The sequence below is a fragment of the Cnephaeus nilssonii genome (assembly GCF_951640355.1).
Source record: "Cnephaeus nilssonii genome assembly, chromosome: X".
NCBI lineage: Eukaryota > Metazoa > Chordata > Mammalia > Chiroptera > Vespertilionidae > Cnephaeus > Cnephaeus nilssonii.
In genome coordinates, this window is record NC_137071.1 from 83,517,529 (window position 1) to 83,544,511 (window position 26,983).

General features: G+C 38.3%; 1 protein-coding gene across 1 annotated transcript in view; it reads right to left on the minus strand.

Annotated features, from left to right (window-relative positions):
* LRCH2 (leucine rich repeats and calponin homology domain containing 2) overlaps positions 1-26,983 on the minus strand; it is a 127,230-nt gene that overhangs the window by 14,091 nt on the left and 86,156 nt on the right. Inside the window, exons 12-14 of the mRNA XM_079765471.1 lie at positions 16,886-16,951; positions 12,894-12,942; positions 12,699-12,815 (exon numbers count right to left, since the gene is read on the minus strand). Of these exons, the coding sequence (XP_079621597.1) occupies positions 12,699-12,815; positions 12,894-12,942; positions 16,886-16,951 (232 nt within the window). The remainder of the gene's footprint in view (positions 1-12,698; positions 12,816-12,893; positions 12,943-16,885; positions 16,952-26,983) is intronic.

Consider the following 26,983-nt stretch of genomic DNA (forward strand, 5'->3'; position numbering starts at 1 on the left):
TGTCACTTGTTTTTATCTCAGACTTACTTCTGAATTCTCACAACTATCACCCTATTCTAGGCCCCCATTATCTCATATTTAGTCTGTAATCTCACCATTTGAAAATATCATCTATTATTAAGAAACCTACTGATTTCAGGTAAAAAAAAGACAACACCACCACTACATTAAATGTATATATTGACTATATAATAGTAATAGTGATAATAGCTAACACTATGCCAGCACTTACTATATACCAGGCACTAATTGAAATGTCTTACATGTCAGACACTGATTGATGTATGTCACATTTATTAACCCATTTAATTTTCATAACAACTCTGAGGTAAATACTATTACCTTCATTTTAAACTTAGGCATAGAGGTGATATGGTCAATACCAAAAAATGCTAGTATGTGAAAAGTGCTTCTTAGAATCAAGGATATACAGTATGACAACCACTACTGTGTTCTTACTTCTAATTCACCACCACAAATAATCTTGCAAATCAGTGCAGATTAACCTTCTCCAAACACCACTTGTAACTCATGACTCTTCTGTTGGAAAACATACTAACTTCTGGATTATGTCCAAATTACTTTGCCTGGCATTCAAGGTTGTATTTAATGGCCCCATTTCCTTATGCAGCTTTATCTTCCATAATTCTTCAAAAAATAAATAACCCATCTGGTAGCTCAACTACTAATTGGGGGCTGAGAAATATTAAAGGTTACAAATACAAACCTCCTCTGTCTCCACTGTCTCTCCTGTGATTTCTATCAGGGTACTTGTTCTTTCCAGCTGATCCCAGACATAGCTACAATATGCTTTCAATCCATTGTTCCAGGCTGCCACTGAATGGAGTCTGCAATGTGTGAATAAATCCATTTGCTATCCCAAGGTATGATCCCCACTTATGTCACTTATTCTTGGTTTTATTCTACTCCAACAAAAAAATGACATTTGGATAGCAGACAACAGGACTCCAAGATGGCATCAGTCACACTGGCAAAGAAGAAAGCTATGGATGTCAAAATAAGGGAGCTGCCAAGCTGGAAACTGATGCAGGATTTTACCCCTAAAGGCACTGTTGGAGTGTTTCTAAGAGGTTACTATCAATTGGTATTACAAGTATGTCAATGTGAATAAAAAGAGCATTACTGTGGTTTCTATCGTGCTGGCAGCTTAGGTACTTTTCCACTACTCCCTTTCTTTTAAATATATTTTATTGATTTTTTACAGAGAGGAAGGGATAGAGATAGAGAGCTAGAAACATCGATCAGCTGCCTCCTGCACACCTCCTACTGGGGATGTGCCTGCAACCAAGGTACATGCCCTTGACCGAAATCGAACCTGGGACCTTTCAGTCTGCAGGCAGATACTCTACCCACTGAGCCAAACCATTTAGGGCACTACTGCCTTTCCTACAAGGAGCTCAACAGTGAGCATCTACTCAAGTATCACAGAAGAAGGCCCAGTGTGGAGGGCAGAGTCTGCATTCCTGACCATGGCTTTCTTTGCTAGGCACCCCTGATCTTTGCTAAATGCTTTCATATTCTAATTGAGAATTAACATCCAATAATAGATGACTAATACAAAACAAAACAAAGGGACATTTGAGTGAATAAAGCTAATATTTATTAAGTGTATTGGTATACTCTGTGGCAAGTGCTACTCTAAGCACTTTACATTGCATCATTCAATAGTTACAACAATTCTGTAAAGAAAGATACTATTCTAGAAGCCCCGGTTCTTAACCACTATGCTATATGCTCCCATCTTTAAATCCTGAATAATTAGTAGAAATTTACCAGAAATGAAAGGGCTAATGGGATTCCCAGAAAAAGAAAAGCACAAAGAAATAAAAAAGTTCAGCCTCTGCAGAAAACAAAGTAATGTGACTAATGAGGGAAGTGAATTGTGACAGGAAATAAAACTTAAAGAAGTAGGTAAGTATGGCCCATGAAATTTTTAAGTTGTCCAAACTTTATGTTATTAATAATGGGGAGCCAATAAAGAAATTTAAGTCGGGAAACTCTCAAAAGCTGTGAAACTAAAGAAAGGGGGGTCATTAAGAAGTTATTCCATCTAACTATTTTTTTAAAGAAGTTATTGTAATTACCCAGACACACACAAAAAAATGAGGATTTCAACAAAAGCCAGGGTAACTGAGATGGAGAAGAGGTGATGAATTGGAAAAAAAGATGTTCAATTAACATCCTGGTGACCAATTAGGTGAGGGAATGAGAGAGGAAAAGACAAGTAGGACTGAGGTGTAAAGTTTAGACAATAAAGCAGATACCACTACCATTAACAAAAATAAATAAAGCCCTCCGGCATGGCTCAGTGGTTGAGCGTTGACCTATGAACCAGGAGGTTAAGGTTCATTCCCGGCCAGGGCACATGCCCAGGTTGCAGGCTCGATCCCCAGTGTGGGGCATGCAGGATGCAGTCAATCAATGTTTCCCTCTCATCATTGATGTTTCTATCTCTCTCCCACTTCCTTCCTCTCTATAATCAATAAAAATACATTTAAAAAAAAAGAATAGAAAGGAGCAGACCTGGCTGGTGTGGCTCAGTTAGTTGGGCATAGTCGCATGCACTGAAAAGTTGTGGGTTAGATTCCCCATCAGGGCACATGTCCAGGTTGCAGGCTTGATCCCATAGCGGATATGAAGGAGGTAGCCAGTCGAAGTTTTGGTTTCTCTCTCTCTCCCTCTCCTTCTCCCTCTTCCTCTCCTTCTCCTTCTCCCTTACTCTCTCTCTAAAAGTCAATAAAAATATTTTTTATTTTTTAAAAAATAGAATAGAAAGGAGGAGCAAGTTCCATGGTGAAGGGCCAGGTAGGCGAGACATATTGAATGTGAAATACGAGTAGGGCACCAAGACAATTAGAAACACAGGTTTGGAGACCAGAAGAAGTTCAGACCCAGATGAATATAAGAGACATCTGGAGTCAGAGAGTTTTCAGAGTAATAAAAAAAGAATGAGACCTTAAAGAGAAAGCAGAAGAAAACTTAGATAAGAACATAAAAAAGAAAACAGACAAATCAGGGAAGAAAAATGTGAGGTACAAATCAAGAAAGGAGTTTCAAAAAGAAAGATGTGGTCATCTCTGTCAAACACTACACTGGATTTTTCCTTTAGTAGGTTTATGTGAAGAGATATGGCAAGAGCTGAAAGGGGAATCTGGGATAATGGTAAAGATCTGAGCTTATTTATAAGACGGAAGGTAAAGAGGTAAAAAAGACATAGAAAAACGAGTGGATAATTGATAATTGAAAGAAACAGGATTATACAGTCAATAAATAATAAGTCTTGTATTAATGTTACTTAACTACTATTCTAATTAAAAATGCCTGTTATACATGAAAACTTAGAAAGATGCTACTAAGTTTTTATTACTGTATATATTTAAAGGTCCAAAAACATAATATAAACATAGCTTTGAAAATATTCTATAAGGCCAAATTTTTATTAATTCTACTCAGTTGTCCTCAGTTAATATTAGTCTGAATAACTAAAGTTTTATTATAGCCAAACTTAAAAACCACAATAAAGGCCTGTTCAGAAACAGAAAGGTTAGTTCATCTTTGAAGCTTACATTAATTTCACAGGCAAGACAGTAAGTGTGCACAAACTCTGACTCAGAATAAAGCAGGTTATTTCACAAGCCCACTTGGCTTCCTTATTCCATTATAACAGTAACTATGATCATAAATAAATACATAAATATATATATCCTATCTAATAAGAGTAATATGCAAATTGACCATCACTCCAACACACAAGATGGCTGCCCACATGTGGTCAAAGATGGCTGCCCCCATGTGGACACAAGATGGCCAGCAGGGGAGGGCAGTTGGGAGGGACCAGGCCTGCAAGGGAGGGCAGTTGGGGGCGATCAAGCCTGCAAGGAGGGCAGTTAGGGGTGACCAGGCCAGCAGAGGAGGGAAGTTGGGGGGGACCAGGCCTGCAGGGGAGGGCAGTTAGGAGTGACCAGGCCTACAGGGGAGGGCAGTTAGGGGCAAACAGGCTGGCAGGGAAGCAGTTAGGCATCAATCAGGCTGGCAGGGGAGTGGTTAGGGGTTGATCAGGCTGGCAAGCAGAAGCAGTTAGGGGTAATCAGGAAGGCAGGCAGGCGAGCAGTTGGGAGCCAGCAGTCCTGGATTGTGAGAGGGATGTCCGACTGCCCGTTTAGGCCCGATCCTACCAAGGGGGTCCCATATTGGAGGGGGTGCAAGCTGGGCTGAGGGACACACACCCCATGCACGAATTTCATGCACTGGGCCTCTAATATATATATATATATATATATATATATATATATATATATATATATATATATACTTACCTTGGAGGTTAGTCTTTAAATTAAAATATTGTACTGTATTTATGAAATTAGATGTATTTTATGAGTCACTATAATGTTGAGAGTGGGGAAAGACATGTAATGAGAATAGAGCCACAGTTGTCTAATAATTAATTACTCACCTCACTAACTACAGATAAGTTTTCTTACCCTCCCCTTTCCATGTTACACTTGTAGCTCGCACCTGCACATAGCTACCTTCTCCATAGTGTGTATATAACCAGCCAACTGGCAAGGTGGGTGGGGGGGGGGGGTCAAAGCAGAATTTCCAGGGTGACTTCGCCTGCTCTCCCATACTGCTGGCATTATTGGAATAAACGCTCATATATGATTCAACCCTGTCTCTGCTTAATTGGCTCAAGTAGTGACAGGTAGCCCAGACCCTTAGGTTGTCCGGTTACATATATGTGGCGACTCTGTTGGGACCCCCAGTGGGATTTCTTCCGAGGTGAGTACTGGAGATCCTGCTGGCTGCGGGGACTGGTGGGTTCCTGGGGCTAAAATTGGGACATTTTTTACTTGCAGCACTATCAGGAATTTTCCTGTGGAGTCCACTGTCAGCTCCAGCAATCCTTGTCCTCCCACCTAAGTTGAATCAAGCGTTTTTGTATGACAGGAGGAGGAATCAAGTGTGTTTATATGGCATGAGAAGTATTGTTGCTTCTTGTCTGGGCTTCTTTGTAAGGAAGCATATAGTGCATAAGGCATGTATTTACTGGGCGAGCCTGATCAGGTCCTGGTGACAAGAGACCTCCAGCGGTCCTTGTCTGGTCTCCGAGCCCTTAGTCTGATCTACTCTGGGAGGAGACATTGCTCTGCTTCGGTGTTTCATTTTGTTTTTTAAACGCAGGGCATTCTGAGGTTTCTGTGGCTGGACAAAGAGTATGGTCTGAAGCTCTTGTCTGTGGCTGTGAGTGCCTGTAAATATTGAACATAGAATGTCTCTGTTGGTGGTTGCTTTGTGTCTCTTTGTTGTCTAATTTAATTTAAAGATGGGGCACATTCCACTTGGCTGGGGGCTCCAGTAGCTGAACCCATGGCAGGGATAGCAGGAACTTCCCAGCAGCTGCCAAGAGTTCTTGATCTCAGGGACACTCCCTGCTCTCCCCTCTCAAGGCATCGGCCGCCAGTAAGAGTTCTTGTCTTTCTGTAATATAACTTTGGTTACAGATGTTATTTTCTTTCTTATCTTTTGGGGACTTGGTTTGCACTTCACTGTTTTATGAACATTGGGAATCCTGTCTCTGCTGTTTGGGCTTTGTGCCACTCAGACCTTGTGAAGGTCATTTGCTCTGCAGGTTGGTATGAGATAAGATTCTAAGGCTAGTGTCCCAGTCCCTTCTTTTGAGAATACTCATTTATTTACTTTAGAGGTTGTTTTTGTTTGTTTTAAAGGGTGATAAGATCTCTTCTTATATGCAAGATATCATGTTGTTACATCATAAGGATTCTACTCAGGAAAAAATAAATAAGTATATGGGAAATAAATCTTTTAAACCCCCCTCCCACTCACCTTTTCTCCAGCCTCCTAAAAGTTTTCAAGGTCATGTTATCCTTGTTACAAAATTTGCCAAGAAAATGTCTTGGGTAATAATTGGCTTTAAAATCGCAGAGTTGTTAAGACATAATGAATAGATATAACTAAAATGAAGGGTTTTAATAAAGCGTTACAATATAATTATATTTATCTAAACATAGTTTTCCAAAGTCTTTAGTAACTTAGATAGCTTAAAACTTTAGAGTCTTGCTGAGTTAAATATTAAAAAATTATTAAATATCTAGATATTTTGAAATAACAAGATACTGAAATATTAATTGATCTGAGTTTGCCTACTTTGGGCTTCTTATTGCAGAGAAGCTGGAGAATGGATTTAAATGTATTAATGAATATATCTTACATTTTTATTTGAAATATGTCTCTTAAAATGTGAATGTATTGTTAATTTGAGAAATGTTAATTACTTACTTGTCATGTAAAAATTGTTTCTAAAAGTTAAGAATTCTAAAATAATTGGAAAGAAGTTATATAGTTTTGATAATAGAAGGAATGAGGTATGGAGATGCATTTTAAAGGAAAAAAAGAAAGTAGGTTATTCTAAAACTGGTTATTTCTAAATGGGTACAAAGGTTTGTAAAAATCATAAAAGGGCTGTGAGAAGAAATCTTAAAAGGAAATTATAGGTATACTAAATAGTAAATCTAATTAGATAAATACATCTAAAGTAAACTAATACAGTATTGGTTTGGTTCTTTTCCAGTATGTTAAAAGGGAAGGATACCATGTGAATTGCATTGTAATTAAATCTATAACTGTGTCATTTAAAAATATTTTTGTCATTTACAAACAGTCATTGTTTTACTCTGATACATTTACAAAAATGTTACATCTTCTGAAAGATCCATGGAAAGGAATCTGATTTATTTTAAGCTACAAATCTCGGAGAATAAACTTTCAGATCAGCCCCTCGAACTGGATGACAATTATTAAAACTCTATAGAGTATCTGGATTTATATAAATACTGGCAAGAAAAATCAGGAAAAAAAGAATATGACTATAGGACTGAATGAATTAAAAATAATTATAGTTTTTATAATTTTTGAAAGTATTATTGATTTTTAACCTTCTTATTTTCCAGACATAAGGAAACTTGTTACTTTTCTTAAAGTATAATTTCTTTAATAAATTATACTTTCATAAGCAATATTGAGGCATTTATATTTTTCTCCATACCTGATTTGGAAACTCTTAATGAGTATTATTGTTCTCATGGCAATATGTTTGTTTGCATAAACCCAATAAGATCTGTTTTCTTCATAACAGGACATAAGGAAGTTTCCAAATGTGGTTTTATTAACCAACACTTTGCTGGACTGTCATGTCTGAGAGAGACATCCCAGGACTCTGGATGTCACCAGAAAGCGCTAAGGAATGAAGACTGACTTTGAAGCCGATAAGCCCCTTAGATAAATAGCCTGGTACCTTGCTTGGTCACATGGTTCATGGCAATCTTTCCAGGTAAGGAACAAAGATTACTTTCCTGAGAGACAGCAAGAAGAAACCTCAAGACACTTGTGGGGACCTCAAAAACTTGAGGAATTTACCCAACCCTATCGGTATTGCAGGCAAAGCCTGATGGCAACTGTGTGGCCTGGCTTCTTTGCCCTGAGAGTTAACTTTCTTGTCAGATCCAGCAAAGCAGATTTTAAAAGCCTATATAATCAATTGCCATTCCTGTTGTGTTTATGCAAACAATCAGGCCAAACTGGAACTCAACTTAATACAGGAACTCAACTTAATACAGTAAATAAATTAGTCTTGATTTGGCTTTTTGATGAAAATAAGGGTAATCTGAGGGAGAAAAATTGTGTTTCAATGGAAACCATAATACCCAATTGTAGGTAATGAACTCCAATGCAGTTAACGGTCTTCAAAGTTTTTTTTTAGGTTGTGCCTGTGTATGCCATACAGACCTCAGCACCTGATGACATCACCAGAGATGTTCTAACTGCAATCTATCAGATTGTCACTGTGTGATTTCATTCCGGCAGAAGCCTTACATCTGGAAATCTCAACTGATTTATGATTTACTGTATCCATTAACCCTTATGTTTTGTGTTCTGTTTTATAGAATGTACTAGCGTTCCCGTTGCAGGAAAAATCCTGCAATAGGGTTTCCTGCTGCACTCTACCCTGCCCCGCCTGCTCTCCACCCTTGTCCCCCACCCTGCCTTCTCCGCCAGCCCCCCTGCTTTTCTCCCTTCTCCGCCAGCCCACCCGCTCTCCTTCCTTCTCCCCCGGCCCCGCCTCCGCTCCTCCCTTTTCCTCCCCCCGGCTTGCTTGCTTCTCCGCAGATTTGCTCCCTTCTGCAGCTCTTGGCTTCTTTCTATGCTGTCTTGATATGCAAATTAGCCGCCATCTTTGTTGGGGTAATTTGCATACTCGCCCTGATTGGTTGGTGGGCGTGGCTTGGGTGTAGCGAAGGTGCGGTCAATTTGCATATTTGTCTATTATTAGGTAGGATGCTTATGTCCCTGCTTAACTAATTGATTACTCAAACAGTATGGGCCTCACTGTAGAAGCCATTTGCATCACTGTGTCCTAAAAATAAGACTCAATGGTTTGGACTCATAATTAAGTCAATGAAACATGAATGGTCTATCGGCTTCACTTAAAATCGCTTTCCCCTTTTTGACTCCCTTCTTCACTTGTCAGACAGGGAGGACTTCAGGACTCCACCCCCCATCAGCAGGAAGTAGTCAAGAGACCCGACGCCTCTTTTCCCTGAAAGAATTCAGAGCCAAAATCCATAAGGGGAAAATTTAATAGGCCAGGACTGATATAGTTCAACAACAAGACATTTTCCATATAAAACTAATCTCATAGATATGAGATGATAACACTAACAGGGGGAAATGAGAGTGGGGAAGGACATGTAATGAGAATAGAGCCACTGTTGTCTAGTAATTATTCACCTCACTAACTATAGATAAAAGTTCTTACAGACCCTGGGAAAATGGAGGACAAAACAAGGCAGTAAAAAGATAAGATGCCTCAATGGGTCCATTACTCAGAAAAGAAATACATTTTTGAGCACAGACCAAGGACAGGACACGCTTTGATTTGGTTGCTGCACCTGGACCTTGACCCCCTCCAGGAGTTTTTCTCAGGAACGCTGACCATTCTCTGGTCCCAGGAAGGGGCTGAGCTGTTTGTAACATCACAGAAGATGCCACCTTGTTATCAGACTCTGAGCTCCTGAAGGCCAGACTGCAGACTCTACCTTCCCCTTTCCATGTTACACTTGTAGCTCGCACCTGCACATAGCTATTTTCTCCCTCGTGTGTACATAATCAGCTAACTGGCAAGGGGGGGGGGGTGTCAGAGCAGATTTTGTGGATAACCTACTGCTCTCCCATACTGCTGGCATTATTGGAATAAACGCTCATATATGATTCAACCCTGTCTCTGCTAAATTGGCTCAAGTGGTGACAAGCAGCCGGGACCTCTTGGTTGTCTGGTTACAACAATAGTAATGAGATACATTTGAAGGCAAATATATATGGCATTTCAATAAATCAAATATCCTTAAAAGTAATTAAGTATAGTCTAATGTTCTTTAACTTTTTTGCTTTGAAAGTCAATTGTCAAATACATTCAGAAAATTCATGTGCTATCATTTTTATAAGAAATTAAAGCTACTCATTTACATGAAAAATAATTTATAAATAAGAGGTTAGATTCTCATATTTTATTGTGTATCTTATTAAAACAATATGAATACATTTCTGTAAAAGATTTTAAAATAAAGTAATGTCTTTCTTAGATTAGCTTTACTTTGAGAAATGCAGTGATTTTATTTTGGCAACATGGACATTAAATTTTATTTACTAGAGTAGTACATGACAGTGGCCAGGGAGTCTGAAAGAGTTAATGTGACACTCCTACAGTGAGTTACTTATATAATCTGACCAAATTTAACTTCTTGCTCACATAATCTGGCCAATATGTTGAAACATTTTTTACTTAGTTTCAGGGGCTTCTGTAAAAAACATACTACTCAAAATTACTCTTGGCAACTAGAAGTGATAACTGAGCGACACATACACACACACACACACACACACACACACACACACACACTTTTAATAAATATACTGAATAACAGCACCATAAATAATTTACCATGTAATACAAAGAAATCCCATGGTTCAGTCATTTATATGTGTTAAGCAAAAATTGCACAAAGCTCTCTATGTTTTATAACACAGCAAAGCAAAAGAAACCATGCCTAAGTGATAATTTGATATAAATCTCTAGAGTAGCATATTTTAATATTTAATGAACTATAAATCCAGATTTATTTCAGTAGTTTATCTTATGAATAACCCTTAGAATTATCAGAAGGTAATTAAGAGAACTTTTATTTTTGAAAGAAAGACACTTCATCGAAATCGATACTTTTTATTAGATTATTACAGTTTAATGCTTCAATGATATTTTAATCATGAAAATACTGGACATTCTGAGTAATGGTTTATACTTAACTTAGAGAGTAGTATCTCAACTTTATAATTATTTTTACATTTTAGGAAATAATAGTTCAATTTTGTTCAAGTGTCCTAACACTGACATCTTCTGACTACTGAGCAGAACTACAGATCTCCTCAAAATATTTCCCAGTGACTGAAGCTTATCTTTGTATCTATCCATCATTAAGTATGGAAGAAATTAGCATTTGTTGAATAATGATTATGTAATGGACACTTCAAAGATTATTTCATTTGATCTCTTAGCAACTTATAAAATAGCAATATTATAGGAGGTATGTTTAAGCCATAAAAAATAAAATACTTATCAGCAAATGATGCTATTAATCAAATTATTGTTTAAAAGGTCACCTCTTATCTATAATTAGTGAGGTGAATAAAGTCTATTAAGACCTTATTGAGAAGTTCACCTGTAAAATATTTTTAAAACAATAAAATGCATTGATTTGAAAGTGTTCATTTGCTATTAGGCTATCTACATTAAGTAAACAGGCAGCATAGCATACACTATGGGTTCAAATCATGACTTAGATGCTTATTAGCTAAGTAACCGGAACATCGCCTCTCTGTGTCTTAATTTCCCCATCTGTAAAATAAAACTGATAATTGTCTTATTTAATAGGGTTGTTATGAAGATTACATAAATCGATATTTTTAAAATACTTAGTTCTGGCACTTAAGTGTTTTGATAAATAGACTTTGTATGCATGTATTATACCAGTAGATTAAATAAATATAGTAAAATCTCTTTTATTAGTTAGAAATACTAAAATTTGCCCCACATCATCAGTCATTCATTAAGTCTTATCTATTACATTTTATTGAATCCTCTGTTCAAAGCTCCATAAACTAAAAGAGAGGACTTTAAAATAAATGCCAATATATAAATATAACTACAGATCTGTAAAAGGTTGAGATAAATAGATTTCACCATTACTGACCAGGGTTCTGCTTAGAATGTCTTTCCCTCTTCCCTACGTATTATTTCTTCATTATCTCTCATATTGACCAGGTAACATGAAGCTCATTAAAAATATTCAGCAATTATTTGCTGAAGGATGAAATTTATCACAGACTTTCTAAGACATATAACATTTTTGTTTTGGTCATATGATACTACTTCCAAATATATGTTATAATCCCATATAAAGAAACAAATCAATGTGCATAAAGACCTACTGGTAGCAAACAGAGAAAAACATGAAATATATTCCTATTTATTAGTGAGACAAACTTCAAGTGACCTATAATTTAGCTTAGAACTATGTATTCTGATAAAATTATTATTATTATGTTAAAAATATATTTGTATTGATTCCAGATAGGAAGGGAGAGTCAGAGAAAGATAGAAACATCAATGATGAGCAAATCATTGATCGGTTGCCTTCTGTACACCCCCTACTAGGAATTGAGTCCACAACCCGGCATGTGCCCTGACCGGGAATTGAACCTTGACCTCCTGGTTTATAGGTCAATGATCAACCACTGAGCCACACCGGCTGGGCAATTATTATTATTATTAAATAAAAATTAGGCTTTGGGAAACATAAAAGGTAAACAAAGACAACATAATTTGTTATTCATGGGTGAGAAACTTGTTTGAACTGTTCATTTGAGTCAGAAATTTCAATAATGGATTCTAACTTGAACTAAAGATTATAACAATTCCTATGACTGGCATCTGCAAATTAGCAAACCTAAACCAAAAATAGATAATATGACAATATTTACAAATGTCTATCATTAACACTATGCTAACTAAAAATTTGGGATAATGAAGATGGTCTGAGCTTTTAATTTAGTTAAAGGACCACCTTAAGAAATCTACTAATGTAATAAGAAGAAAAGAAAATGGCAGGGGAAATACTGCTAATCATTTTTTAGAACCACATAAATAGCATGTATTTACATAGAAACAATTAAATGCTAATTGCAAATACATGACGACTATTTATTGAAACAAATCCAATAACTGACCTTCTTGGGGCAATTCTTTTAAAACATTACTACCTATTGCTACAACCAGCAGTGTAGCAAACATTACATCTTTCTTGTAAAGAATTTGGCAAACCACAATTCAGATTGATCTACTCATTCTTAATTATTTTTAATTACTAAAATATCATGGATATAACTGGATGATGTTATCTGTATCACATACATGTAGGAAATTAAGATAAAATAACACATTTACTATATTGTAACTAGAGTTATAGTCTACCTTATTAGCATAAAACAAAACTGATAAAATCAAAACTAATTATAAAGTAAATTTTACAACTTTAATAAAGTACCTTGAAATATTCTTTTCTAATCTGTTTGCTCCGCCTCCTTTCTTCACTCTGCCAGATTATAGGTTGAGATTCTGGCCACTGTTGTTCATCTGTTTGATCCTTCTGATTTTCTAAGGGCTGCAATAAGATAATTGCTTTTAACTAAATAAATGAGAACAAAATAATAGATATTATAATAATTTAATTTCCTCTTACCTGCCATGTGAGTGGTGATAATGGTGAATTAACTTCATCTGCTGAGACACTAAAAAATTAAAGATGCCTTAATATGTTAAAATATTTAGAATTACCCTTAGGTATACATTATGAATATGATATTATACACAGGATCTTAGTCAAAAGGCTGAGAAGCAATGAACATGATTTTATAAAATTGTCTTTTTCTTTTCTACCAGAAATCTGAAGAATTTACTCATGCCAATGTTTTGAACTAATAATATAAAACTTAAAGTTGACAAAAACACATTTACTTCCCCAATCAATTATAAACCTTAAAAATAAAACATCAAAATGGTCCTATTTAATGTCACCCTAAGCACAGGACAACGCTAAGGACTTTTCAGAGGCCAAAAGAAATATAACATCTAGAGACATAAAAAGAACATATAATATTTATTATATCAAAATTATTACCCAAAACTACAAAAAAGAAAACCAAGTAATTTTTTTTGCTTATTGAATTACTGATTATGAGCCTATAACATTTCATTCTGATACATAGGGCAATGGTAGACATTCTTTTTACCTAGTTTATTTGTGAAGGTAAACTTTATGCAATTGCTAGATAGCAGATTTGAACAAGGAGTTCCTTCAGAAAAACACAAACAAATGCCTACTAGTATTATTCAACACTGTTATGAAACTTCTGTACAGTACAGTAAGAAAAGAACATTTAAAAATTAGAAACAAATTTCCAAAATTTATAGAAAATGTATTGCCTAAGGGGGAAAAAACAAAAACAAAAAGTCTATTATTAACAGAAGTTATAGAAAAATATATAAAAGTTAAGAGCTTTCCTATATGTTAATTATAACAAGTTATAATATATATTAGAAAACACCTCATTTGTAAAAGAAAGGAAAAGTAGAAGATACCTAGGGAAAAAACTTAACTAAACATGCACAAGGCCCACATGGAAAAACTACAATTGTCTAGTAAGGAACTTGAGTGACTGGAAAGTTCTTGGACAGAAAGATTAAATATTATAGATATAACCTTTCCTTCAAACTGATAGCTGAATAAACTATAATAATAATTTTTAAAAATGCAAGAAGTATTTTTGGGCTTGTTTTGGAAATTTGATAAAAGAGTTACACAGTTAATTTAGAAGAATGGATGACCAAGAAAAGTTATATAATAAAGGGACTTATCTACTAGGAAATTACATATATTCTATTAAGTTACAGAAATACATTAGTACTAGTTTTAACATCTATAGATTTTTCAGTGGAACAGGCATAGAGGACCACAACTAGAACAACTTATGATAAAAATGAAATTTAAAAGCATTGTGGAAATGATAGATTATGTAACAAATAGTGATAAGACAACTGGTTAACCAATGATAAAATACAGAAAGAAAAAAGAAAAGGGGGAAGGAGAAAAGGGAGTGAGAAAAAGAAGAGAAGGGAGGGAGAAAGGAAAAAACTAGATTTCTAACATCCTATCAAATACCAAAATCAATGGACTGAAAGATTTATATATAACTAAAGATAAAATCACATAAATATCTGAAAAAATTTTAAATGTTGGAATGGAGAAGGCATATGGGAAAAACAATCAAAACTAAATACTGACAAATTACAAAAAATGTAAAAATTAGATTTTGCATTTATTTGGCCAGCATAGAATCAACTGTGAACAGATTTATACTCTGACTGAAAACAATAAAAGAACAGACAAAATATATATAAAATTATACTTTGCAAGATATTAAATATCAGGCCAAGAAAGACATCTATCCCTTAAACATTGGTAACAAACAAGAAAATCCTTACAATTAACTTAGACTGTTGCAGGAAAGAGAATTTCCAGGCCACAGGCCAAAGTGGGAGAACCAAGGTGGGGCCCATGGGGCTCCCTGAATTGAGGAAGCAAAGCTAGGAGCCAGGGAGAAAAAGGTAGATGGAGTTAACTGGACAAAGTAACAAAGACAAGAACAATACACAGAGAAAAAACTTAAGAGCTCTACAGAGGCATCTAAACTTGGGTATGAAAAATCATCTAACCCTTGAACTGAATTCTGAAAGCCTAAGTAAAAAAGGGAAGAAGAAAGGGCAATCCCAGCAGAGAGACCAGGATACAAAACAGATGTGAAACTGTGCTAGAATAAAGAAAAGAGTGTTGTCTGGCCGGTGTGGCTCCATGGTTGAACATCAACCTATGAACCAGTAGGTCACGGTTAGATTCCAGGTCAGGGAACATGCTTGGGTTGCAGGCTCGATCCCCAGTAGGGGGCATGAAGGAGGCAGCCAATCAATAATCAATTGATGTTTCTATCTCTCTCTTCCTCCCCCTTCTTCTCTGAAACCAATAAAAATATATTTTAAAAATAAAAATAAGAGTATTATTGTTACTAACTGCAGAGGTGCCAGTGGAAGAGTTCATGAGATGAGGCTCTGAAGGTAGGCAGAAACTCACTTCAATCTGGGTTAAGCCAAACACTTTAAGCTTTATCCTAAAAGTTAGAAAGAACCATTAGAAAATAATAAATGGGAGTCGTATAATCAGATTTGTGTCTAAGAACCATCACTCTTATATCAGTGCAGAATATAGATTTAAAGGTGGGCAAAACTGAAGGTAGGAGGTATGTTGGGAGCTGTTGCAGTAATCCAGGTGGGAAAAGGTAGGGCCTGAACCAACACAATTGCAATGGAGAGGCTGAAATAGACGCTGGTAATGTTAAGAAGCTATAATTTTCTGTGACTGGACAGGGAGGGGTGCATAAGAGAGATGAATATCTAATGATTCCAAAGTTGCTGACTTGAGTGACTATATAGTGGTACATTCACTCAGGCACAATATATAGGAGAAAAATAGGTATGGGGGAAAATAAGTAAAACTTGGACTGTGAAGTAGCTAGGAAAAGACATCAGTGGTATGAGTAGATCTGAAGGAAACAAAGTATTCTTTTCTTCTTTAAAAAAATATATTTGTATTGATTTCAGAGAGGAAGGAAGGGGGAGAGAGAGATAGAAATATCAATGATGAGAGAGAATCATTGATTGGCTGCCTCCTGCACGCCCCCTAGTGGGGATGAGCCCGCAACCTGAGCATGTGCCCTTAACCAGGAATAGAGCCTGGGACCCTTCAGTCCATAGGCCAATGCTCTATCCAGTGAGCCAAACTGGCTAGGGCCAAAGTATTCTTATTACCATGTTAACAAGAGTGTGGTTAAAACCACACTAGGGATTCTTGAACCGGAAAACTGGGTTTGAAACCTCACTGTACCACTTATTAGCTGTGTGACCTTGAACAAGTTATGATAATTTCTGAGTCTCAGTCTTATAAAATGGGGAGGACAACAGTAACAAAGTCATAGAGTTATTGATGAGGATTGAGTGAGATAATGCATTTAAAGCACTCAGAAGAGTTATGCATATAACAAGCATTCAATAAATGTTAATTCTCTCAATGTATACATCTATACCCACTCACAGCCTTGGTCCTTTCCACTCCCATAGGAATGACTCTGGAGTTGAGTCTAATGTAGATTTTCAAACCACCAAAAAGAATAAATAGAAACTTTGAAGGTGTTTAGTTCTCTGGAATTAATATATGTGGACTTAGAATATGTATTCATATAGAAGAACTCAGTAAAACCCAATTGCAAAGAAAAAAAGTAAATAATAACATAGAGAATAAACACAATCAATGATGAAGAAACACATTATTCCTGGCAGTAGTAGTAATACACTAAATGTTTGCTGAATTAATAAATGAATAAATGATTCTATCATCAAGACAAAATGCATGTATGAGCACAAAAGGAGATCAAATCAGCATTTTTTCAATTTGCTTATACCAAAAGTAAATTTAACTCATGCTGTAACACTTTTCCTCTTTAAACTATCTAGTTATATTAAATCAATATCATTTATTTAATTAAAATCCACATACAGGAACATCACTGTCAGAGCATCAAGTCTCATAAAATATTAAATATAAGGACTAAAAAAATTTTATACCTCTTTTCGCATTCCACATTTTCTTTTGGCTTGTTTCTTGTAACAGAAGTTGAATGATTAAGAATCCTAGAATTAAAATTAACACATTAGTCCAGCTGGTGTGGCTCAGTGGTTGAGCGTCAACCTATGAACCAGGAGGTCACAGTTTGACTCCCAGCCCGGGCACATGTCTGGGTTGCGGGCTTGATCCCCAGTGTGGGACGTGCAGGAGGTAGCCAATCAATTATTTTCTCTCATCATTGATGTTTCTGTCTCTCTCTGTCCCCTCCTCTCCAAAATCAATAAAAATATATTTTAAAAAGTTAACACATTAATTCCAAAACATATTAAAGAGAATAGTATATCATACCTAATAACAGACAAACATGTAAATTGACTGTACCTCTGCTATGCCCACAGCCAATCAGAGTGAGTATGCAAATTAACCCAACAAAGATGGTGGTTAATTTGCATACGTAGATGCCCAGCAGCCTGGGTCCCGGGAACTTTCTTGGCACCCAGATCACTCCGAGGTAGGCCCTGTGTGGGTCCTGAGCAACCTGGGAAGGGCCTGAGTCAGTGGGCTCCTGGGCAGGGGTGGAGCCTGTGATCAGAGGTAGCTGGGGGATACCTGCCCAGGCCCCGAGGCTTTAGGCTTTGGCAGGGGTGGGGCCAGCGATCGGAGGGAGTTGGGGGGCCCCTGCCCAGGCCCCGAGGCTTTAGGCCTTGGCTGGGGCGGAGCCGGTGATCAGAGGTGATTGGATTGGAGTGAACTACAGAGGAAACACCTTTTCTGACCGCTCATTGGCTAAGCTCCCTGTATGCCACTGGTAATATTCTTAGTAGCTTGGGTATAAGAATCAAAAAAGGCGATCTAGGTTTTTTCCACCACACTCCTGGAGAAATAACAAAGGTCTGCTGTTAGAGGGCTAAGAAATGTCATATCCTGCCCTAGCCAGTTTGGCTCAGTGGATAATGCCTAGGCCTGCCGACCGCAGGGTCCAGGTTGGATTTTGATCAAGGGCATGTACCTAGGTTGCAGGCTCCTCCCTGGCTGGGGCCCAGGTCAGGGCTCATGCAGGAGGCAACCAATCAAAGTGTCCCTCTCACACTGATGTTTTTCTCTGTCTCTCCCTCTCTCTCTCTTCTACACTCTCTAAAAATCAATGGAAACATATCCTCAGGTGAGGAGTAAAAAAAAAAAGAAAGAAATGTCATATCTTATGAAAGACACATCTTGAAAATGCCTAAAGAAAGTTGTCATTTTTTCATGGTGAAGGAACTGGAGTCCGTGTTGATGAAAACACATTGGTGGCTACGGTGACTGGCAGTGGCTGCAGCAACGGGGTGATGGGGCTGGTGCCTTCCCCTGATCAGCCCACTCATCTCCCACAAAGGGAGGCCAGACTGTGGCTTAGGCCCGCTCCCTTCAGGGAGCGGGCCTAAGCCGTCAGTAGGACATCCCCTGAGGGCTCCCAGTATGTGAGAGGGGGCAGGCTAGGCTGAGGGACACCCCCCCCCCAGTGCACGAATTTCATGCACCGGGCCCCTAGTACATAATATAAAAGATCTCCATAATAAACTGCATCTGTTCCATGAAATTTTTTTGCTAGGAAACAATATTTAAATATTATTTAGATCAGATGCCCAATAAGTGCACTGACTATTATGAAGGAATGAAGCTCACCAACTCTTCCATGCATCTTCTTTTATAAACCCATTTTCAAGGCTTGGATATCTTCTAGGCATGCTACTAGTGCCCTGTGCATATCTAACTTTTGGCTTAGACAGACAATAAAGAGTGCAGATTGTTTAGGTACCATTAAGACTGAATTAGTTTTCCCAGCACAGTAAATTATAGGGTTATGTTGATGTAATACATCATCATTTTGCCAAAAGCCAAAAAAACCTTAATTCTAAATACAAAACCAGTACTACAGTTAAATTATCTGGGGGGAAGAAACCCACAAGTTAATCACATTTTTAACAACCAGATGAAACAGTATTCAAAGAAAACCAAAAAAAAAAATAAATAAAGAATGATAAACTATTGTAGGAGAGAACTATTTGTCCATAATTTTATATAATTCTAAGTATTAATTTCAAAGTCAAAAGTAATGAATTATTATCTTTCTTTAGTATAAATAATCTAAGAGTTCTTAATATTTACTTATTATAGATATAAATGTAGCTAAATTTTCTATTTTAAAGTTTAGTTTTATAAGGAATAAAATCTGCCTTTTATTCAAAACTAGAGGCCCGGTGCATGCGTACACCAGTGGGGTCCCTTGGCGTGGCCTGTGGGGATCGGGCCGAAACCGGCAGTCCAACATCCCCCAAGGGGTTCCAGATTGCGAGAAGGCACAGGCCAGGCCAAGGGACCCCACTGGTGCACAAATCTGTGCCCTGGGCCTCTAGTACACATGTAAAATCTGTGGTTAATCTCTTCCCACCCTCCCCGCTCCCTCCTTCCCTCTGAGATTCATCAGTCTATTCCATGTTTCCATGCCTGTGCATTGAGCATCTGCCCCCTGGTGGTCAGTGTGCATCATACCTACCAGTTGAAACGTCGAATGGTTGCTTAGGCTTTTATATATACTAGAGGTCCGGTGCACGACATTCATGCACTGCCCAGCCTGCACCCTTTCGAAGTCTGGGACCCCCGGGGGATGTCCTCGGGGAGCACTACTCAGGTAGAAGCCGGGCTCGCTGGTCCTTAGCATTGCAGCGGAGGTGGGAGAGGCTCCCGCCACCACCACTGCACTCGCCAGCCGTGAGCTTGGCTTCTGGCTGAGTGGCACTCCCCCTGTGGGAGTGCACTGACCACCAGGGGGCAGGTCCTGACTTGAGTGTCTGCCCCCTGGTCGTCAGTGTGTGTCATAGCGACTGGTCATATTAGGGTTTTATTATATAGGATAGATAAAATCTTCAGACATCAACTATAAAAACACTATAGATAGAAAAGAATTTCAAATCAAACCTACATATTGACTACTAAAATATATAATGAAATAAATATAAATTGGTAATTACAGAAAGATGGTTAACATAAAGAATCCAATTTCCATTACTCCAGATTCCTCACTAGCCTTGAATCTAGTAGAGTTTCACTAGGAAGAGTCACAGTGAGGTGCAAAGAATATGCACCATAGGCAAAGCAGTGTAGCTTGGTACCAAACAATTTTGAGATTTAATGATACATTTATTCTTCTTTGTATGGGCATACATTAAAATTATGCTGAACCCCCAAATGCAGAAGGATTGAGGTAATAAAATATCTAAGATTATTAGGAAAAAATACATGTTTAAATAGTGACTTTTAAAAAGGAGACGTAGCAGTGTGTATGTACTATGTGGGGTGGGTGGGAATGTCAGAATTATTCCAGGGAGTGGGTCAAACTACAATGCCCTTCACAACAGTAAATTCTGAATTCTCCCCGACACCACACTCACTAGCATTTTGATAATTGATGTGTATGAGTTATATTGGAGCAGAAAGGGAAAAAAGTTGAAATCCACTTACCTACAAAACATATTTTATGTACTTAAGAATTCTCCTAAGTAAAATTTTGCTATGTACATTAATTTTTAATCTTTTACTCTGTGATACTCAAAGTAAAAATAAGCACCTGTTTTATTTATTCTGGATTAATACATTTCCCTAATCCAGTTACCGATACTGTATTTTAAGTACAAGACTATACAATTCAGTTGCATCAACCTGGTCCTTTAATACGTAAGGCTTCCACAAACTGCAGATACCTTGATGCACACGTCCTGCTTTTCTAGCCCTCTGGAAGTTTTCACTGAATGATGCTCTATAACATAAAGGCTTCCATCTGTATTTACATTTCATGTACATCAACCAAACCAAAAGATGGGAGAAGAAAGATGTTTTGGGAGAGGACAGGGAAGTCATTAGTAAAGCGAGCAGAAAGAAAGAATGGATAGATTTCAAGGGTTGAGAGAACTACCTGATTAGTTATAATGAACTAGAGGTTAACATGATGCTTCTCAAACTGAAATGTTCATATGATCAGAAAAAAATCATATGAAACAGGTAATGTACATAATTTCTATAATTCTAAGACAAAATAATAAACTTCTCAAAATCTGATTTTGCTTTCCATGATTGTTAATTATACTTTAATATAATTTTTCATAATTACTTTTTTATTTATTCACATTACATAATACTCAGAAGCACATCTTTTCACAATAGGTAAAAATTCTCAGGAAACACTTAAAAGCAAATAAAATAATTATTAAAAAGAAAGACATAATAGAAACTACTATAGAAGAGAGTAAGTTAGCAGGAATGAACATGAAATGGGAATCAGTCAACTCAAGCCATTCATTGCAAAAGCCTGCATATATTGTAACCCTTTCTTTAAGGATGATAACCAAACAAATTTTAAGAAGCCAGCTAAACATCTGCTTATAAATCCATGTAATAAAAAAATCAGTATAAGGAAAAGAGCAATAGCCTCGCCTCTAATACTAACATACAAAAGTAGAGTTGGTGAATATGTGAAGAATTGGCTAAATAATTTACAGAGTAATAATATTAAGACAATAGTTATTTTTAATTTCTGAAATTATAGTGAAGGTAAAACTATGACTTGCAGAATTGCTATTTTAATATAGACAAGATCACTGATTCAGGGGAATTTCAATTCACTCAAATACAAGTAGAAATAATCCAATATTTTGACAAGAAAGATAAAGATTAGCTTTTGAAAATTCAACAATAAACTGTCAGTACAAAGTAGCTTAATCTATGCATCTTAGACAAAGAGGGGGAAGTCTTCTAAATAACTAGGCTTCAGACTTTGAACATTTATGAGTTATCTACTTGATATTTTATTTGCTGATCTCTTTTCTCACTCCTTTTGATTAATAATTCTGCACAATATCTTCTTGTTACTTTCCTAGGATAGTTAAATCCACCAAGTACTAGTATAAACTTTTTTAATCAAAGATATTGATAAAAATAGTATGAACTAATAAACAAGTGGCAAGCTGCTTTAAGAAAATAATCACTGAACTAACATAAGAAGTTTTTTACTTGCTTCTATTTGGAGGACATACATGGCTTCTTTGAGCTGAGAGCTAACACTGCATTTACCTTCCATTAGTAGCTAGGTAAAGAACAGTTCAGTAGTGGCCTGACCCGTGTGGTTCAGTTGGTTGGGCGTTGTACTGAAAAGCTGCTGGTTTGATTACTAGACAGGGCATATGCCCAGGTTGCAGGCTTGGTCCCCAGTAGAGGGTATTCAAGAGGCAGCCAATACTGTAGATGTTTCTCTCTCTCCCTGTCCCTTTTTCTCTCTCTAAAAATCAATTAAAAAATTTAAAAAACAAAAAAATAAAAATAATAAAAAAATAACAGTGAAGTAGTATACAGTCAAAGAAGGAATTCTAGGTGGTACTTTGTGATATGCAAGGGTAATCTTACCCCAGATAAATTCCTTTAAATCAAGACAAACAACAAACAAACAAAAATATTCTAAGGAATGTGTGAAAACCTAAAAATAAATGTTTCTACTGCTGGTTACAATGTTAATTAGCATTTTAGATTCATTAATAAAGTTGGAATCTAAAACACAACACAGTGTGAAAAGGAAAAATCTACAAATTACATCAAATCCTCTAAGGCAGTGGTTCTCAACCTTTCTAATGCCCCGACCCTTTAATAGAGTTCCTCATGTTGTGGTGACCCCCAACCATAAAATTATTTTCGTTGCTACTTAATAACTGTAATTTTGCTACTGTTATGAATCGTAATGTAAGTATTTGTGTTTTCCGATGGTCTTAGGCGACCCTGCTAGCGGTTCTCAGGGTCCCACAGGTTGAGAACCGGTGCTGTAGAGCCTAAGACCATCGGAAAACACAGATATTTACATTACGAGTCATTAACAGTAGCAAAATTACAGTTATGAAGTAGCAACGAAAATAATTTTATGGTTGGGGGTCACCACAACATGAGGAACTGTATTAAAGGGTCACGGCATTAGAAAGGTTGAGAACCACTGCTCTAAGGAATATATCCTTTTGCAAGATTAATTTTGATTTTTTGAACTCACTCAAATTCAAGCATTGTAACACTATAAATAAAAATTTATAATTATCTACATTTAGGACAGGTGAGCAATAAAAATGTATTTTAGAAGGGAAGAAATCATTTAATGGCAAAAATACTAAATTTGGCATAAAAATATTCTGAGATCAGTTAAAGTTCAGCAATGAATAGAACTGGCTAGGGATATAATTTAAATTGTCTATAGATTATAAACTTTTAAAAAATATTAATGATGATAGCATTCTTTTTATTTTTATTGATTTCAGAGAGGATGGGAGAGGGAGAGTGAGATAGAAACATCAATGAGAGAGAATCATCTATTGGCTGCCTCCTGAACCCCTCCTACTGGGGATCATGCCTGCAACCAAGGCATGTGCCCTGACTGGGAATCGAACTGTGACCTCCAGGTTCATAGGTCAATGCTCAACCACTGAGCATCACTGGTCAGATGGTAGGGGCTGTTTTGAACTAATTACCAAACTATCACAAAAACAAGACCTATGAAACATTATTTATGTTGTATCTAGGCTACAAAAATTAATTCAAGTCACAGGGATACATGAAAAACTAAGCTACACTAATAAAATAGAAATATGCAAATTACCATCACTCCACTACACCCAACAGCCAATCAGAGTGAGTATGCAAATTAAACTGAAAAGCTGGCGGCAGCCCCGCCCCCCAGCCGCTCTGGGCCTGTGGGAGTCGAAGAAGTCAGGCGCCAGCTCCAGAGGCTCGCTGCAGCCAGGGAGACCAAGAAGCCCCCTGCCCCGTGATCCCAGGCCACAGCCAGCCTGAGAAGCCTCACATCCGCCTGCCCCACATCCTAGGGGAGACTGAGAAACCGGGCCCTAGCACCTGAGGCTGGGTGCAGCCAGGAGATGAAGTAGCTGCCTGCCCCTTGATCCCAGGCTACAGCCAGCTGGAGAAGCCGCCCGCTCCATGGCCGCCCTCCCCATGTCCGCCCGCCCCACGTCCTGGGGGAGACGGAGAAACCGGGCCCCAGTACCTGAGGCTGGCTGCAGCCCGTGAGATGAAGAAGCTGCCTGCCCTGTGATCCCAAGCCGCAGCCAGCAGCAGAAACCTCACGTCCGCTTGCCCCATGTCCTGGGGGAGACTGAGAAACCAGGCCTCAGCCCCTGAGGCTGGGTGCGGCCCAGGAGACGAAGAAGCCGCCTGCCCTGTGATCCCAGACTGCAGCCAGCTGGAGAAGCCACCCACCCCACGTCCTGGGGAGACAAGAAACCGGGTGCAAGTGCCTGAGGCTGGCTGCAGCCCAGGAGATGAAGAAGCCGCTTGCCCTGTGATCCCAGGTCACAGCCAGCCGGAGAAGTCGCCCCCACTGCATCCGAGGGAAGATGGAGAAGCGGCCCACCTGTGATCCAGGCACCAGCACCTGCGGCTGGCTACAGCCTGGTAGACAGAGAAGCCGCCCACCCCGCAGTCCCAGGCACCAGTACCTGCGGCTGGCTGTGGCCTGGGAGACAGAGAAGCCGCCCACCCCGTGGTCCTGGGCACCAGCACTTGCGGCTGCAGCCCAGGCAAAGCCACCTGACTTCCATCCCCTGAGGCTGCAGCCAGCCTGGGCGCCTATGGCTGACCAGAGGGAGGGAAGCCCGGATTCCAGGTGCCTGTGGTCGGCTGGAGGAGGGAATCCTGGGTCTCGGGTGCGGGGTGGTTAGGGGTAATCAAGCCAGCAGGGGAGCAGTTAGAGACGATCAGGCTGACAGGCAGAAGCAGTTAGGGGCAATCAGGCAGGCAGGAGAGCGGTTAGGAGCCAGCAGTTCTGGATTGTGAGAGGGATGTCCGACTGCCAGTTATCTCACAAGGGGTCCCAGATTGGAGAGGGTGCAGGCTGGGCTGAGGGACACCCTCCCTGCCGCCCTCCTCCCCCCATGCACAAATTTCGTGCACCGGGCCTCTAGTATTACAATAACAGAAAATTGAAAAGATAGAAATGTTATATATTACAATGTTAAAATCTAAAATCATATGTTTAAATGCAATTCTTAACACAATGAGAGAAATGGATATTGTTGTGTGTTCTTGTAAAATCAATATTCTCTGCCAATAATGATAAATATAATTCTTTCACCTGCCACGTAGAGGAAATAGAAACTCAACTATTTTTTAAAGCTACACAGAGTGGGAGTGAACCATGGGAGCAAATAATACTTGAATTATATTAGATGGGCAGAAACATACACAGCCACCTAAATAGCTAATTTTTAAAAAAAGGCTCATTAGAGTCCGGCTGATGTCACTCAGTGGTTGAGCATCAACCCATAAGCCAGGAGGTTACTGGTTCGATTCCCAGTCAGGTCGCATGCCCGGGTTGTGGGCTTGATCACCAGTGGGGTTGAAGAGGAGGCAGCCAATCGATTTTCTCTCTCATAGATGTTTCTCTCTCTCTCTCCCTTCCTCTGTTGAACGTCAATAAAAACATTATTTTTTAAAGGCTCATTAGAAATGAATCATAGAAGATGATGAGAAAATAAACTTCATAGAAAAGGGTGACAGAAAATTATTGTAGAAGAAAAATGTGAACTGGAAATAAGGATACATTAGATATAGAAGGGATAAAGATGAGTGATATTTTCTAATATAGTTTTTAATTCTATAAATGTAGTAGCTGTGCAAAAAAAGATGCTAGTAACTATTAAAAATAGTGGAACCTAAAACCACACATTTGTCATTCAATAAGTTTTAATAGTAATTATTTTTCAAAGCATATTTAAGCAAATGCCAGTATACTTAAATTTTAAATGTCCCAAAACATGGTCATGTGATCCATACACATTTGTTGTTTTCAATAAGTGAAGTAAATTATCTACATTTATTAGTTATCAATGTTAAATGTATAAAAATTATTCTTTTAATTTTCTCAAAACAAAAAACATTTCAGATCTTTTTTATTTTAGGTTGGACTGAGCAACAACATTCACATCAAAAACAAGCATATTATCACAAGGTTTATAATTCTTTGATAACTCCTATTAGGTCTTCCCTATAGACACTAATGCTCCTTTTAAAAAATATTTATTCAATTTATTTAAAGTAAAAAGGCAGTCCACATCTTCATCCATACCTCAAATAAATAATCTTTATTATTTCAAAACTATAAATGTAGTACTCTCAGTATATGAAAAAGGTAATAATAGCTGACCCTCAGCAGCATTCAACTTTTCCCACCACAAAGAGATAGGAGTCTACTAGAAACCCAGTGCCCTCTTAAAGGTCCAGCACAAAAAGGACACAGCCACTTAAGAGTAAGGTCCATCACAGAAAGATCCAGCTCCAGAGGAAGGAAGGCAGCTTGGAGTGGACTAGAATCATGTGAGGAGATTGTATTGTGTGGCACCAGAGAGAGAAGGCTGAAGGGACAACTACCAGGGTCCTGTGATGAGTCCCACTCCCACACCTCAAACACTATCTTTCTTGGGTCAACACTCCCCTCCATACAGCATCAGCCTGGGGGGATGTAATTGCCCCATCCTCCAAACTCCCTATTGCACTGCACTACTGACCTCACACTCTGGAGAAATCAGCTGCCTGGGCCCCTTGTGCAGATGTCCAGGCAGACTCAGGTTGTGTCAAAGATTAAGCTGTGTGGTTCTGGGGCGGGGGTCATTCCCTGTTCCTGCAAATCTCACCAGCACAGCATCCGACAGGGGACCCACTAGACACACCCTCCTGATTCCAGACAGCCCCGCCATACTAAGCTCCAGTTCTGAAGGAGATCCAGGCAGAATCCTGGACAAACATTTCCATGGCTCTAGAGAAGGGGCCATTTTCCCCTCACATATCGGACCTGCACCACCATTCTTATGCATGGCCCTCCCTTTACATGTCCAAATCTTGATCTGATAAACTCTGCTAGCCTCATCCTGATGACTACCTGAGAATCCATCCCACCACAAAGGTATGTGGGCATCTAATAGTGGAAACTGGCAATGGAGTAGTACCCTGGGACTTTTGCTGAGTGACCTCAGACCCAGCACTGACACCAGGTTTTAATTTGTATCAACCTGGTAAAC